Below are 16,147 nucleotides of genomic sequence, written 5' to 3'. Positions count from 1 at the left end.
TGATAGATAGATAGATAGATAGATGGATGGATGGATGGATGGATGGATGGATGGATGGATGGATGGATAGATAGAGGGATAGATAGATAGATAGATAGATAGATAGATAGATAGATAGATAGATAGATAGATAGATAGATGATAGATAGATAGATGATAGATAGATAGACAGACAGACAGAGGGATAGATAGAGGGATAGATAGATAGATGATAGATAGATAGATGGATGGATGGATGGATGGATGGATGGACAGATAGAGGGATAGATAGATAGATAGATAGATAGATAGATAGATAGATAGATAGATAGATAGATAGAGAGATAGAGAGATAGAGAGATAGAGAGATAGAGATAGAGATGTAATATTAGGTAACAGGAAGCATAAATGTAAAAAGGAAATTGTAAATGAAAATGGAATGGAAAGTATGTATGACGATAAATCAAAATGGGATATACCGATGTCTTAGGAATGGGAAGAATGGCTATATAGAATATGTTTTTGTCTTTTTTTTATGTTTTGTTTTGTAAAAAGTTCAACAAAAACTTTTTAATTTTTTTTTATTGAGGTGGACTTTGAGGTTTTTAAGAAGTTAATGCTTGTGTGACTCCCCCCTCCGCGCTTCCCCAGACCCTGCGCATACACACCTGACATCTCCCCCCTCCCCCCACGCCCCGTTTTCAGCCTAGTATTTATTTTTATTTTTTTATTTATTATTATTCGTATTTATAGACCGCCCCCTCTCCCGAAAGGGACTCGGGGCAGTGTACAGTCACTAAAATGCGTTATAAAATACATACATAAAACAGTTAAATAATTAAATACGTAGGTGGAGGACGTTGCAAGACTGTATATAGAATAATAAATATAGTACATTAAAAACTCTAATAACCCAAGAGTTAAAATATTACCCAAAATTACCCATTAAAATATATCCATCGGGAGGTAAAAACTAAGAATGTGCCAGGCCAGCTAATCGAAACAGGTGAGTCTTTAATTTTTGACGGAAGGAACGGAAGTCAGTGGTAGTTCTAATGTCGGGGGGGAGGTCATTCCAGAGGGTTGGGCCCATCACAGAGAAGGTCCTACCCCTAGGCGTCGCCCGCTGGCACTGCCTAGTGGACGGCACCAGTAGTAGTCCCTCCCTGTGAGAGCGGATTGGTCGTAGGGATGTGTGCGGGAGGATACGATCCCGCAGGTAACTGGGTCCTGTGCCATGGAGCGCTTTAAAGATGGTAATCAATACCTTGAAACGCACCCGAAAAACCATAGGTAGCCAGTGCAGCTCGCGCAGGAGAGGTGTCATATGAGAGTATCTTGAGCTCCCCATAATCACCCGCGCGGCTGCGTTCTGAACTAGCTGTAGTCTTCGGATGCGTCCCAAGGGAAGCCCCATGTAGAGGGCATTGCAGTAGTCCAGGCGAGACGTCACCAGCGCTTGAGTGACCGTGCGTAGGGCATCCCGGTCCAGTAGGGGGCGCAATTGACGCACCAGGCGAACCTGGTGGAACGCCCCCCTTGCCACGGCTGCCACATGGTCATCCATAGACAGCCGGGCATCTAGGAGGACGCCCAAATTGCGCGCCCGCTCCACAGGGGGGAGTTGTTCACCCCCTATGGCCAGCGATGGAGTTAGCTGGCTGAACCGGGGTGCCGGTAGCCACAGCCACTCAGTCTTGGAGGGGTTGAGTTTGAGTCTGTTGTCCCCCATCCAGACCCCGACGGCTTCCAAACACTGGGACATCACTTCGACAGCCTCGTTGGGGTGGTTTGGGGTTGAGATGTACAGCTGCGTATCATCAGCGTACAGATGGTATTCAACCCCAAAACCACGGATGATCTCCCCCAGCGGCTTCACACATGCGTTGAACAGGAGGGGCGAGAGGACCGACCCCTGCGGCACCCCACAAGAGAGTGGCCTCAGGGTCGACCTCTGCCCCCCTGTCAACACACATTGCGTCCGGTCAGAGAGGTAGGAGCCGAACCACCGTAGAACTGTGCCTCCGACTCCCATCCCCCCCAGCCGGCGCAATAGGATACCATGGTCGATGGTATCAAAAGCCGCTGAGAGGTCTAATAGGACCAGGATAGAGGAACAACCTCTATCTCTGGCCCTCCAGAGATTATCAACCAACGCGACTAAGGCTGTCTCTGTGCTGTGCCCGGGTCGGAAACCGGACTGGCGTGAGTCTAGATATTCGGATTCGTCGAGGTGTCGCGGAAATTGCTGCGCCACCACATTCTCAACAACCTTCGCCAAAAAGGGAAGGTTGGAGACTGGACGGTAATTAGCTAGTTCCATTGGGTCCAGTGAAGGCTTCTTGAGCAGGGGCCTCACCACCGCCTCTTTCAAGGCGGTTGGCAAGGATCCCTCACCCAACGAAGCGTTCACCAGGCCCAGAAGCCAGCCTCGTGTCGTCTCCCAGGATTCCAGTACCAGCCAGGAGGGACACGGGTCCATTGAACATGTGGTGGGTCGCAGCCGTCCACGTAACCTGTCCAAATCCTCGGGGGCAACAGAGTCAAACTCCTCCCAGAGTGGTCTCACAAGACTCGCTGTTGACGGCTCGTCCGGTCCACTGAAGGGGGTCCATCCGCTCCGGTAGTAGGCTTCCCTGCAACCTCCTGGGTGCAAAAATGGGCTGCGGAGGGGGGAGTGCCCCACCTTGCACACACACATGTGCCCTGCGCATGCATGTATGTCTCCCCTATGCACCCCACTCCCGCGCATGCGCGGAAGAGACCCAAAGGTCAGCTGGCCAGCAGGAGGCAGCGTGCATGCGCGGTGGAACTGAGCTGGGTGTGCTCACAGAGAGGGCTCTGCGAGGTTCGCCGTCACACGTTCGCCATCACGGGTCTAGGGTCTCCTGCTTGAGCAAGGGGTTGGACTAGAAGACCTCCAAGGTCCCTTCCAATTCAGTGTATTTTGTTATTCTATGAATTAATCGGTTCCTCCAGAAGCTGTGGGGTTTTTAAGAAGAAGACCTGACAGCCACTTGACAGTCTGGAATGGTACCACAAGGTGTCCTGCTTGAGTAGGGGGCTAGACTAGAAGACCTCCAAGGTCCCTTCCGACTCTGTGAGTCTGTTATTCAAATAACATTTGAAAACAGCCTGGTCACAAACTTCCCCATCTCACTGTAGAAAAGGGGGAAGGAGTCAAGCAGAATCAGACTTGTAAGATTTCTGTTATCATAACCAATCCCAGGACTACAGGTAGTCCTCGATTTACGGCAGTTCATTTAGTGACCGTTCAAAGTCACAACGGTACTGAAAAAAGTGACTTACAGCCATTTCTTACACTTCTACAACCATTGCACCCTTCCCGTGGTCACTTGATCAAAATTCATACCCTTGATTCGATTGATTCCTATTTATGACGGTTGCGGCGTCCTGGGGCCCGCGCGATCCCCTTTTGCGACCTTCCGCCAAGTCAGTGGGGCAGCCAGAGTCACTTAACAACTGCAAGGGGTTCACTTAACAACCATGACAAGTCAGGTTGTAAAATAGGGCAAATGTCACATGAAGACTGTTTCGCTTAGCGGCAGAAATGTTGTGGTCGTAAGTGGAGGACTACCTGTCTTGTGCCTGCTTGGGGCAAAGGGAGGGGTGGGGTGATAATATCCCTTCATTGCAGCCATGGGGGGGGGGGAATTCTAATTTTGGTCTGAAGTATGTTTGGAGAGGATTTGGGAGTCTGGGAAGGAAGTCAACTTTGTCCCAGTTGAACTTTCTGATAAGAGGCTTTTCCTGGATTGAGAAAAACAAGAATCCACTCAGAAATAAAAGAAATTACAGTTTTGTGGAAGGTGGCTGCACAAATCTGTACGCCAATGGACAACTGCAGTTAGTTCTGGGCTTCGTTTAGTGACCAAAGTTAAAACGGCACTGAAAAAAAGGATCATTTTTTACCTTTGCAGCCCCCTCATAGTCACGTGATCAAAATTCGGGCGCTTGTCAACTGACTCATATTTATGACGGTGTCCCGGGGTCACGTGGTCCCCTTTTTCTGACTACGGGAAAGCCAGATTCACTTTACCACTTTGTTACTGATTTAACATCTGCAGCGATTCACTTAACAACTGTGCCCAGAAAGGTCGGAAAAAGGGGGCAAGGCTCCCTTAACAACTGTCTCGCTCAGCCGCAGAAATCTTGGCCTCTGTAGTGGTCGTAAGTCGAGGACTACCTGGTACTCGACATACCTAATTTGAGGCCGTGCAAAAATGACCTTTGACATTTTAACTCGCCGAATGACTGTATTTTGGGGGGCAAGAACTCATGAACAAGAAGAGCCAAAGAACCAAAATTTCGGGGAATTTTTCTCTAGGATTGCAAGGTGAAGTAAAATTATTATCCACACTATTTGCAGCAAGCAAGGAAAGGTGTTTAGAAAGTCGGGGGCTGCAACTGTGAACTTGAAGCTTTGCACCCTTTTAAGTGCATTGTCTGTTCAGCAGCTGTAAAAAGAAACCAGCTTTTGATCATGCAATCGTGGCTACATTTTAAACCACCTTCTTCTTCTGAATGCTCGGGATCTGAAACCAAACAAACTTTGATTCTTCTGACTCTGTTTCTCAAGAACTACGTCTTCATTTCCCTCCCCTTTAAAAGACAATCCATTTATTATTGGATTTTTTTTTTGGTCTTCTCTGAGCTGGGTTGTTCTTTTCCGGAAGACGTTTCCTTCCCAGTGTAGGTAACGTCATCCGTTCGTTGGGGAGGGAAGTGTTGGTTGCTAAGCAGGGAACAGAGCAGATAAAGGCCCTCTCCAAGGATAAACGCATCAAACAGGTATTATGATTTCCCCCCCCCCCCAGATCTCATTTCTTGAAAGTGAGGAATGCGGCACTCATGATTCAGCGGAATTGGAGAGGACACAGTTGTCGAAGAAACTACGAAGCTGTAAGTATGTCTCAATGTTGCCCAGATCTTATTCTTCTTTGTCTCCTGCAAAAAGCTATGCTGGCCAGGGAATTCTGGGAGTTGAAGTCCACCTGTCTTAAAGCTGCCGAGTGGCATGGCTGGCGGAGGAATTCTGGGAGTTGAAGTCCACCAGTCTTAAAGCTGCCGAGTGGCATGGCTGGCGGAGGAATTCTGGGAGTTGAAGTCCACCAGTCTTAAAGCTGCCGAGTGGCATGGCTGGCGGAGGAATTCTGGGAGTTGAAGTCCACCAGTCTTAAAGCTGCCGAGTGGCATGGCTGGCGGAGGAATTCTGGGAGTTGAAGTCCACCAGTCTTAAAGCTGCCGAGTGGCATGGCTGGCGGAGGAATTCTGGGAATTGAAGTCCACCAGTCTTAAAGCTGCCGAGTGGCATGGCTGGCAGAGGAATTCTGGGAGTTGAAGTCCACCAGTCTTAAAGCTGCCGAGTGGCATGGCTGGCCGGGGAATTCTGGGAGTTGAAGTCCAGAAGTCTTGAAATTGCCAAGATTGGAGATCCCTGTTCTAAGGAAACCTCAGGGCCAGACCTACCATTAGGTCCTCAGCATGGCTGGCTAAGGAATTCTGGGAATTGAAGTCCACCTGTCTTAAAGCTGCTGAATGGCATGGCTGGCTGAGGAATTCTGGGAATTGAAGTCCACAAGTCATAAAGTTGCTGAAGTTGGAGACCCCTGCTATACACTCTTTGCTCTTCCTTCATTGGTCATCTGTGCAGAGAAAACCCAATTTCACATGTCCCCGAATCTGCCTCCCTCCCTTTTGTAATCGGTCCTTCCTGATTCCTGATTCCTGATTCCAGATGAGAATCGGCTTCCTGAGACTGCAAGCTCTCTACCGTTCCCGCAAACTCCACCGGCAGTACCACATGGCTCGTCAGCGCATCATCGAATTCCAGGCCAGGTGCCGGGGCTTCTTGGTGCGTCGCGCTTTCCGCCATCGTCTTTGGGCGGTCTTCACCATCCAGGCCTACGGACGTGGGATGATTGCCCGGCGGCTCTATAAACGGCTGAAGGGAGAGGTAAGACTCAAAGATCCAAGAAGATCCAGAGTAGGAATAGTTTCTTGGTCGGAAAGCTGACCTCCTACAAGGAGACTTTTAACACCATCCCACCATGTCTGCCTATCCCAGATCCTAGGGAAAGACTGGGTAGGTGATAAAAATGTCACCACTGGCTGGAAAAGACGATGGAGTTAGGAGATGACCAAATTTGATTGTTTTAGTCAAAGAAAAGAACACGTCTAATTTTGTTTCCACTTGGAAACCATTTCTGAACTTTGTGCTTGAGATGGGGGGGAAAGATGAAACTTTGATTTTGGGCGTTGCTTTTTGCTTATTCATGTCAGGATTAAAATAAGGCATGCTATATGACATGAAGATTAAACTATAAAATAGAAGATTAAAAGATGTACAAATTAAACAGATCTTGCTCAGAAGCTAAATGACTAAAACTGACTGTTTTAGTAAAAAGAAAAAAAAAAACACATCTAACTTGGAAACCATTTCTGGACTTTGTGCTTGAGGTGCTATATTCAGAAAGACTATTAAATAATTGATGGCTGAAGTGGCGAAATCTATCAAAACATTTGGCTGATTGTGCGACCAACCATAATAATAATAATAACAATGTACTTTTGCACATCTCCGAAATCCATCTCGTTTGTCCCTAACTTCAGACCGTTGGGCCATTCCATCTACACTCACCCCAGCCAACATGAGAGGCTGGTTGGTGAAAGAAACCCATGGATTGCTTAGTGCTAATGTTGAATTTCTTTCTGTAGTATTACCGACGGCTGGAAGCAGAAAAACTGTGTCTGCTGGAAGAGGAACGGCTGAGGAAGGAAATGAGTGCAAAGAAAGCCAAGGAGGAAGCAGAGAAGAAGCACCAAGTAGGCTTATAGGCTCTTGGAGTTGGAAGGGTCCTTGGAGGTCACGGAATCATAGACTCCTAGGGTTGGAAGGGACTTTGGAGGTCAAAGAATCATAGATTCCTAGGGTTGGAAGGGACCTTGGAGGTCATAAAATCATAGACTCCTAGCGTTGGAAGGGACCTTGGAGATCATGGAATCATAGATTCCTAGGGTTGGAAGGGACCTTTGAGGTCATAAAATCATAGACTCCTAGGGTTGGAAGGGACTTCGGAGGTCACAGAATCATAGATTCCTAGGGTTGGAAGGGATCTTACAGGTCACAAAATCATAGAATCCTCGGGTTGGAAGAGACCTTGGAGGTTATAAAATCAGATTCCTAGGATTGGAAGGGACCTTGGAGGTCACACAATCATAGATTCCTAGGGCTGGAAGGGACCTGGGAGGTCATAAAATCATAGATTTCTAGGGTTGGAAGGGACCTTGGAGATCATACAATCATAGATTCCTAGGGTTGGAAGGGACCTGGGAGGTCATAGAAACATTGATTCCTAGGGCTGGAAGGGACCTTGCAGGACTATACCATTTGGAAAGGACATATCTCCACGTATAATGAGGTTCTCTAACCTGGAAATGAGAAGAGATATTTACAAAGGGGTGCAAAACCTGGGCAAGCAGACTTCCTATTCATATTTCATAAGTGGGAAGCCGCTTCCCCCATCAATCCAGGGAGAGTTAGAAAGAAGATCAGCAGCCTCAAGAAAGATCTGCTTTCACATCCCCTCTGATAAAAATGGGGCTAAAGTCTAGTTAAATCTAGTTTCCAAGATTCTGCAACTGAGCAAACTCTTATTGAGCAAGCTCAAGACCCACCTTTTCCAATTAGCTGGCCTGGCTCAACCATAGTTTTATCCCATTGCTCCTGACAGCCTTTTTAAAATTTTTAAATTTGTAATTTTAACTGAGGGTATTTTAATTGTTAATTTTAATTCTATTATTATTATTGTATGCATTTGACGATTGTTACCTCCTCCATGTATATGTACGTGTATGTGTTTATGTGTATATGTGTATGTATTGTATCTATATGTATATTTGTATGGGTTTTTATTGTACGCCGCCCCGAGTCCTTTTGGAGAGGGAGTGGCTAACAAATTAAATGTATTCTATTCTATTCTATTCTTAAGACTTGAAGGGCTGCCCCAGGGAAGACAGTCATTTGACTGGGATGGTATAGGGCAGGGGGTTGGACTAGAAGACCTCCAAGGTCCCTTCCAGCCCTAAGCTTCTATGAAGAGGGCGTCAATTTATTCTCCATAGAATAGGATAGGAAGCAGGGGGTGGAAGCTGTTCAAAGGGAGATCCAACCTGGAAATAAGGAGAAATTTCCTGACAGTGAGGACGATTAACCTGTGGAACAGCTTGCCACCAGAAGTTGTGGGTACTCCAACACTGGGAGTCTCTAAGAAGATGTTGGATAGCCATTTGTCTGGAATGGAATAGGGTCTCCTGCTTGGGCAGGGGGTTGGACTAGAAGACCTCCAAGGTCTCTTATTCTGTCAATCTTTCCCCTTCTTTGTAGTTGCGCCTAGCCCAGCTGGCCCGAGAAGACGCGGAGAGAGAGATCAAAGAGAAAGAGGAAGCTCGCCGGAAGAAGGAACTCCTGCAGAAGATGGAGAAGGCGCGGAACGAGCCCGTGAACGATTCGGACATGGTGGACAAAATGTTTGGCTTCCTGGGAACGACGGCATCGTTGCCGGGCCAGGAAGGACAGGCGCCCGACGGCTTTGAGGTAAGCAAGACTGAGAGGTGGTGGAGAGGTTGGGAAAGGGCAGATAATCCTCGGCTTATAACCATTCGTTTAGTAACCATTCGAAGTTACAACAGTACTGTAAATCTGTGACTTACGGTGGTTTTTGGATTATGAGACGCACCTAAATTTAGAGGAGGAAGAGAACAAAAAAAAAAGGGGTTTTGGCCTCTGCACACCTCATTTTTGTCCCCGGGGGGGGGGGAGTGTTTCGGCCCTTTTCCAGCCTTTTTTCTACCTATTTTTGAGGCTTTTTTGCCCCATTTTGGGGGCTTTTTTGGCACATTTTTTAGGCTTTTTCCGGGCCGTTTTTTGGGGAAAGCCAAATGGGGATTTTTTGGGATCCCCATTTGGGATCTTCCTCACCATCTTCCCCACCGTCTTCTGACGAGCGAAGTTCATGAGGGAAAGCAAGTTTTGCTTAATGACCATGTGATTCACTTAACAACTGCAGTGATTTGCTTAAAAATTGCGGCAAAAATGGTCATAAAATCAGGCATGACCCCCCCTTTTTTTGGTGTCGGGGGCGGGAAAGCACCTTTGGGGTGAGTTGGCTTTAACTGACCCTTCCCTCCTATACTTCCATGCAAAATAGATGTCAGGCCTGCAGCCATCTTTTCTTCTGGATCTTTGGCCTGCCACACTTTCTTTTATTCTGCTATGCATTTTCTATGGTGGGAAAATGGGAGAGGGTTCGATGATATGTAGCCATAATAACATTCTTTCTAGAAAGCCAAGGTCATCCTTTGTCTTTTCACCTCTGCACCTGACCAGGACTGGATGGGTGGAAGCTGCCAGTGTGGCAGTGGGAGATGGGACCATGTGATGGATTTGTGGGTGTGGGGGCAAGATCTTGTAATTTCAACTGGGTGGGGGAAACCAGGAAGCTTTCAGATTCAGGTTTTCCCAGATGTGCCAACATGGCTCTCTTAATAAGTTGGAACTTTGAGGAATCCTTTGCCTCGGACTCTGATTTACTTCTGGATGCTATTTGGAACCCTGACAATAGATCTGAGCTGAGTCAAATTTCTGGTGGGTTCTTTGCAGGATCTCGAAAGAGTTGGAAGGGTGCTGGAAGAAGACGACTTAGACATGTCCCTCCCTCTGCCCGAGGAAGAAGAAGAGGACTTATCGGAATATAAGTTTGCAAAATTTGCTGCCACGTACTTCCAGGGCACAATCACCCACACGTATATACGCCGGCCCCTGAAACAACCCCTGTTGTACCAGGAGGATGAAGGAGACCAGCTGGTGAGTTTCCTCGGACAGCTTGGGAGAGAGTAAAAGGGCAGGTTGTGGAGCTCTCTGGCTTCTTGCAGGTAGTCCTCGACTTACAACCATCTGTTTAGGGACCGTTTGAGGTTGCAGCAGCACTGAAAAAAGGGAGTAACAAGCGTTTTTCACACTTAACAGCCACTGCAGCATCTCCACGATCAAGTGGTCAAAATTCAGAAGATTGGCCGCTGGTTCCTATTTATGACGGTTGCAGTGCCCCTTATGCGACTTTTTGACAAATTATAGCCAACTAGTTGTTAACCTGGTGTTGCCCGGGTATTTGTTTATCCCAATCCTGTATTAAACATTCACAAATGTCCGGAACAAATGTAATTTCTATTGTTGGATTTTCCCTCTTACCAGTGGAGTACTGTGAAGCCGTTACCATGGCAACTCCACTGCGCTGTACAGTAGAAGTCATTTTAAGGCAGGGGAGTAGAGGCCATTTTAAGGCACAACAGGCTGTATCTTAACAGAACACACACCCCGAGGGGTGTTAGAGGTGTCTTATCCCCCCACAGTATTTGTTTCCAGAGAGTAAGTCATCTGTCTACCAAGTTTGATTAAAATTGCTCGAGGCGTTCCAGAGTTATGCTGGAATACAAACACACACCTGTTTTTATATATGTATATAGATGGGGAAGCCAGATTCACTTAACGCCCGTGTGGCTAACTTAACAACCACAGTGATCCACTTAACCACTGTGGACGGAAAGGTTGTAAAACGGGACAAAACTCACTAGATAACTGTCTCGCTTAGCGATGGAAATTTGGGGTTCAGTTGTGGTCATAAGTCGAGGACTACCCGTATTTCCTTTCCCACAAAACCAGGCAGCCCTCGCGGTGTGGATCACCATTCTTCGCTTTATGGGGGACCTTCCTGAGCCAAAATATCATACCGCGATGACCGACGGCAGCGAGAAGATCCCGGTCATGACCAAAATTTACGAGACGCTGGGGAAGAAGTCCTACAAGAAGGAACTCCAGGCCCTTCAAAGTGAAGGAGAAGTAAGTAAGAAGCTGCAGTAAGTCAGAAGTAAGACTTATTTCTGTTGTTTTGGTAAAGGAAGAAGAAGATACTTATAGAGTAGCAGCCACAGATGTGGAGGGAGGTGGCCTTGCAGGAGGAATTCAACCACCATTAGATAAACGTCAATTTAGCCCAGACAAACAGAAGCGAGGAAGGCACTGAAGGTTGTCCACCTTGTTTATCTTTCTTCTATGAGGGGAGAGGAAAAATGCCATGCTTTCGAGGTTCTGATATTATACTTTAAATAGGTAGAATTCCAGTAGATTATGGGGAGTCCGTTTCTTGGTTTGAGCTAGTCGATGTGATAGCAATCTTTAAAGGTATCTGGAACAGCGTGAAATTGAGATGAAATAAGGAAATAGAAAGAAATAGAAAACCTAAGAAATGAAATGGGGAAATAGAAGTAGAAAGAGGTAGAAATTTAAAAAAATGGGAGTAGGAAGAAATAGAAAAAAATGGAAAAGAAATAACGAAATAGAAATCGGAAGGGAAACACCCCCCGCCCCCCCTGAAATGATATAAATGAAATGAGGAATTAGAAGTAGAATAGAGTAGAAATAAAAAGAAAATGAAATAAGGAAATAGAAGTAGGAAGAAATAGAAATAATAGAAAAGAAATAAGGAAATTGAAATCGAAAGGAAAAAAATAAGAAATGATAGAAATGATAGAAATGAAATCAAGAAATCGAAATCGAAAGAAATGTAAGCATATGCTGACAAGGGAATGCTGGGAGTTGAAGTCCACCCATTTAATGTTGCCAGAGTTGAGAAATACTGATGTAAGATATGATTATTTCTGACACGGGGATATTTCTTTTACAGAGTGCTCATCTAGATGGCCATAAGAAGAGCAGTGTGCGACAGAAATTGGTCTCCTTAACCCTCAAGAAAAAATCAAAGTTAACCGAAGAGGTGAGTAAGCCACCATCCAGGCCTCCGATCACAGTCCGAGTGGAGAAATTTGGCTTTTTCCAGGTTTCCCACAAGCAAGATTTGCTAAAACTGTCATTACAGTAAAATCTTGACAATACAAGTAGTCTTGGACTTATGACCGCAATCGAGCTCAGTTGTTAAAGTCAGCCGTGGCCCATTTTACAAGCTTTTTTTTTTTACCACAGTTGCTAAGCGAATCCACTGCCTTTGTTAAGTGAATCATGCAATCAAAGCATGCTTGTCAGAAACTAGCTGGGAAGATCACAAAGATCACTGCAGCCATCATAAATGTGAGCAATTTGTTGAATCCTTGGATCACAATCATGTGACCACGGGAAAGTTGTGTTAGTCGTAACTGTGAGGACCCACATTGTCACAAGTTCACCCATCACTGTTCTAGATCGAGGATCTCCAAACTTGGCAACTTTAAAACCCGTGGACTTCAACTCCTAGAATTTAAGATTTGTGGACTTCAACTCCCAGAATTCATCAGCTGGCTTTGCTGGCTGGGGAATTCTGGGAACTGAAGTCCACAAATCTTCAATTTGCCAGTTTTGGAGAGCCCTGGTCTAGACAGATTGAGAATAGGGCAAAGAGATGAGTCCTTCTCACATTCCAACTTTAAAACTTGTGGACCAACTCCCAGAATTTAAGACTTGTGGACTTCAACTCCCAGAATTCCCCACCCAGCTGAGGAATTCTGGGAGTTGAAGTCCACAAGTCTTAAATTCTGGGAGCTGAAGTCCACAAGTTTTAAAGTTGCCAAGTTTGGCGACCCCTGATCTAGAACAGTGATGGGTGAACTTGGGACAGTGGGCCCTCAAGTCTTAAATTGGCCAACTTTAGAGATCTATTCTAGATAGAATGAGACTAGGGTGAAGACATGATAGTAGTGTTCCAATACCTCAGGTTGCCACAAAGAAGAGGGAGTCAAACTATTCTCCAAGGCACCTGAGGGTAGGACAAGAAGCAATGGGTGGAAACTAATCAAGGAGAGAAGCAACTTAGAACAGAGGAGAAATTTCCTGACAGTTAGAACAATGAATCAGTGGAACAGAATTTGCCTCCAGAAGTTGTGAATGTCCCAACACTGGAAGTCTTTAAGAAGATGTTGGATAGCCATTTGTCTGAAACGGTATAGGGTTTCCTGCCTAGGCAGGGGGTTGGACTAGAAGACCTCCAAGGTCCCTTCCAACTCTGCTATTGTATTGTATTGTAAGAAATGAGTCCTCCTCACATTCCAGCTTGCCTTGGTTTGCGGACTGCCACGTTGACCTATTTCACAAATTGTACCCGTGACCTGTTGCTTCATCAGGTGACCAAACGCCTTCACGATGGCGAGTTCACCGTCCAGGGGAACAGCATGCTGGAGGATCGGCCAACGTCCAATTTGGAGAAACTGCATTTCATCATTGGGAATGGCATCCTGAGGCCAACTTTAAGGTTAGAAATCGGGGGGGGGGGGGAGGAGAAGTGCTTCAGGTGTGCATTGCAGAGATGGACCCCAAAATATCAGCAACCAACTGCCATCAAAGGAGTGTTGTGCCCTAAAATCCAAAGGCCATAACAAGGAAAATATTTTAAAAAATCAAGATGGTGACACAATCATGTAATCAGAGCCCTGTAGTGGACATTGAAAGCAGGTGGACTTTCAGATCTGGACACCATGGCTACCATTGCAACTTTCTTTGAATCTACCCTCGGGACACCTTTGGTCTTTCATTTATACGTACCTCAGTGCTTTTGGAGACCCTTCCAAGATTTGGAGAACTTTCCAAAATTTGGAGACTCCAAGATTTGAGATTCCCAAGATTTGGAGATTTCAAGATTTAGAGAACTTTTCAAAATTTGGAGAGTTTTTCAAGATTCCCAGACTCCTCAATTTGGAGATTCCAAGATTTGAGATTCTAAAATATTAAGACTATACAATATTGAGACTCTGATAGTATCAAGACTGCAAGGTTTGGAGATTCCAAGATTTGGTGATTCCAAATTTTCCAGACTCCCATATTTGGAGACTCCAAAAATTTGGAGAACTTTCCAAAATTTGGAGAATTTCCCAAGATTTCCAGGCTCCTCGATTTGGAGATTCCAAGATTTTCAAACTCCCAAGATTTGGAGATCCCCAGATTTGAGATCCCAAGATATTGGGACTCCAAGAGATGGAGACTGCAAGATTTGGAGACTGTAAGATTTGGAGATTCCAAGATTTTTCAAATGGATTTGATTAGCAAGTAAAGTAAAGCCACATCATTCATTTTCTTCTTCTTCTTCTTGTGGCAGAGATGAAATCTACTGCCAAATCTGCAAACAGCTGACCCAAAATCCTTCTAAAAACAGCCACGCCAGAGGATGGATACTGGTGTCCTTATGCGTGGGCTGTTTCTCCCCCTCTGAGAAATTTGTCAAGGTAAGTCAAGGATGGGGCCACCTTCTTGGCCTGGGTGATGGGAATATCTTTGGTTTCCAAAGAGCTTCCGAGAACTTGCCTGGATGAGAAAAGCTGGCATATTCCATCTGTGTTTGCATTTTGGAGGAGATGAAGACTAGACTAAATTATTGGCTCATCAGCAGAGTATCAAGATCAAGAGAAAGTTGCTCCTTTCCATTTTGTGTTGCTCACACTTCACCTAGGCAAGAAAACCCAAAAGACTGGGTGGAATCTGGCTTAATAGCAGTGACTGGGAAAGGGATCTGGGAGTCTTAGTGGACAACCAGCTAAATAGGAGCCAGCCGTGTCCAGCGGCAGCCAAAAAAGCCAACGCAATCCTAAATTGCATTAACGGAGGGATACAATCAAGGTTAAGGGAGGTGCTAATACCACTCTATAAAGCCTTAGTAAGGCCAGACCTAGAGTACTGCATCCAGTTTTGGCCACCACAGTATAAAATGATGTGGAGACTCTAGAAAGAGTGCAGAGAAGAGCAACCAGGATGATGAAGGGACTAGAGCAGTGATGGCGAACCTATGGCACGTGTGCCACAAGTGGCACGCAGAGCCATTTGTCAGGGCACGCGAGGCGCTGCCCTGTCAGCTGAGTTCACCTTTTTAAAAGCTATTTTTCGCCTTCCCCATGCTCCAGAGGCTTTATAGGAGCCTGGGGAGGGTGAAAAGAGCCCCCCCCCCGCCCCCCTGGAGGCTTCAGGGACCGTCCGGAGGCTTCCCTGAAGCCTTCGGAATGCTTTAAACCACCCTCCGAGCAAACCGGAAGTGACTTCAGGGATCATCCGGAGGCCTTCGGAGCGCTTAAAACCACCCTCTGGAGCCTGGGGAGAGCGAAAAAAGCATGTAAAAATGGGGGGGGGGGTTGTGCGCGCATGCGCACTGGGGGGGTCACGCGTTGCATTATGGGTGCGGCATGCCCGCACACGACCCCCCTGCGCTCCCCCCACTTGTGGCACGCGAGCCAAAAAAGGTTCGCCATCGCTGGACTAGAGGCTAAAACATACGATGGACGGTTGCAGGAACTGGACACGGCTAGTCTAGTGAAGAGAAGGACCAGGGGAGACAGGATAGCATCTTCCAATATTGGAGGGGCTGCCACAGAAGGGAGGGGGTTAAGCTATTCTCCAAAGCCCCTGAAGGCCAGACAAGGAATAATGGATGGAAATAGAACAAGGAGAGATTCAACCTGGAAATAAGGAGGAATTTCCTGACAGTGAGAACAATCCACCCATGGAACAGAAGTTGCCTTCGGAAGTTGTGGGAGCTTCATCCCTGGAGGCTTTCCAGAAGATATTGGACTGCCATCTGTCAGAAATGGTGTAGGCCCTAGAATATGGCATGCAAGGTTGAGCACCCTATTTTAGGAGGGACATGGGTAAAATGAGCTGGGGCGACAGCTCACATGCCCACAGGGAGGGCTTCATGTGCCAACTGTGGCACGCATGCCATAGCCTCGCCATCGCAGCTCTATTTGATTTATGTTATAATTGCCAATATATAACTGCACCAGGGTGGGTTCCTGCCAGTTCTAATCTTTTCTATGGAAGAGGTTCCACAAATCTACAGTGCCGTTTAGAACCGGTTCCAGCTCCCTCCCCCCGGCCATCCACACATCATCAAAATGAAGAGCGAGAGGAGGAGTTCTGGGAGTTGAAGTCCACAAGTCTTAAAGCTGTCAGGTTTGAACACCCCTGGGGGTTTTTTTTCTAAAGGGTTAGGGGTGCAAGGGTCTTGTAACTTGACAGCTTTAAGACTTGCACACTTCAATGCCAGAGTTCCTGAGCCAACATGACGGGAGGAGGAATTCTGGGAGTTGAAGTCCACAAGTCTTAAAGCTGTCAAGTTTGAAC

The 16,147-nt window shown here is 46.4% G+C and overlaps 1 protein-coding gene across 1 annotated transcript in view; it reads left to right on the top strand.

Annotated features, from left to right (window-relative positions):
• The window catches only part of MYO7A (myosin VIIA), a 122,545-nt gene that overhangs the window by 51,186 nt on the left and 55,212 nt on the right, over positions 1-16,147 (top strand). The window contains exons 19-27 of the mRNA XM_081951757.1: positions 4,818-4,902; positions 5,738-5,956; positions 6,718-6,825; positions 8,387-8,596; positions 9,662-9,865; positions 10,721-10,897; positions 11,742-11,831; positions 13,168-13,295; positions 14,136-14,262. Coding sequence (XP_081807883.1) covers positions 4,818-4,902; positions 5,738-5,956; positions 6,718-6,825; positions 8,387-8,596; positions 9,662-9,865; positions 10,721-10,897; positions 11,742-11,831; positions 13,168-13,295; positions 14,136-14,262 — 1,348 coding nt within the window. The remainder of the gene's footprint in view (positions 1-4,817; positions 4,903-5,737; positions 5,957-6,717; positions 6,826-8,386; positions 8,597-9,661; positions 9,866-10,720; positions 10,898-11,741; positions 11,832-13,167; positions 13,296-14,135; positions 14,263-16,147) is intronic.

The sequence above is a fragment of the Natrix helvetica genome (genome assembly GCF_964273705.1).
Source record: "Natrix helvetica genome assembly, chromosome: 4".
NCBI classification, from domain to species: Eukaryota; Metazoa; Chordata; class Lepidosauria; order Squamata; family Natricidae; genus Natrix; species Natrix helvetica.
The sequence above is the reverse complement of the archived record's forward strand: the minus strand, read 5'-3'. Positions and strand labels throughout refer to the sequence as shown.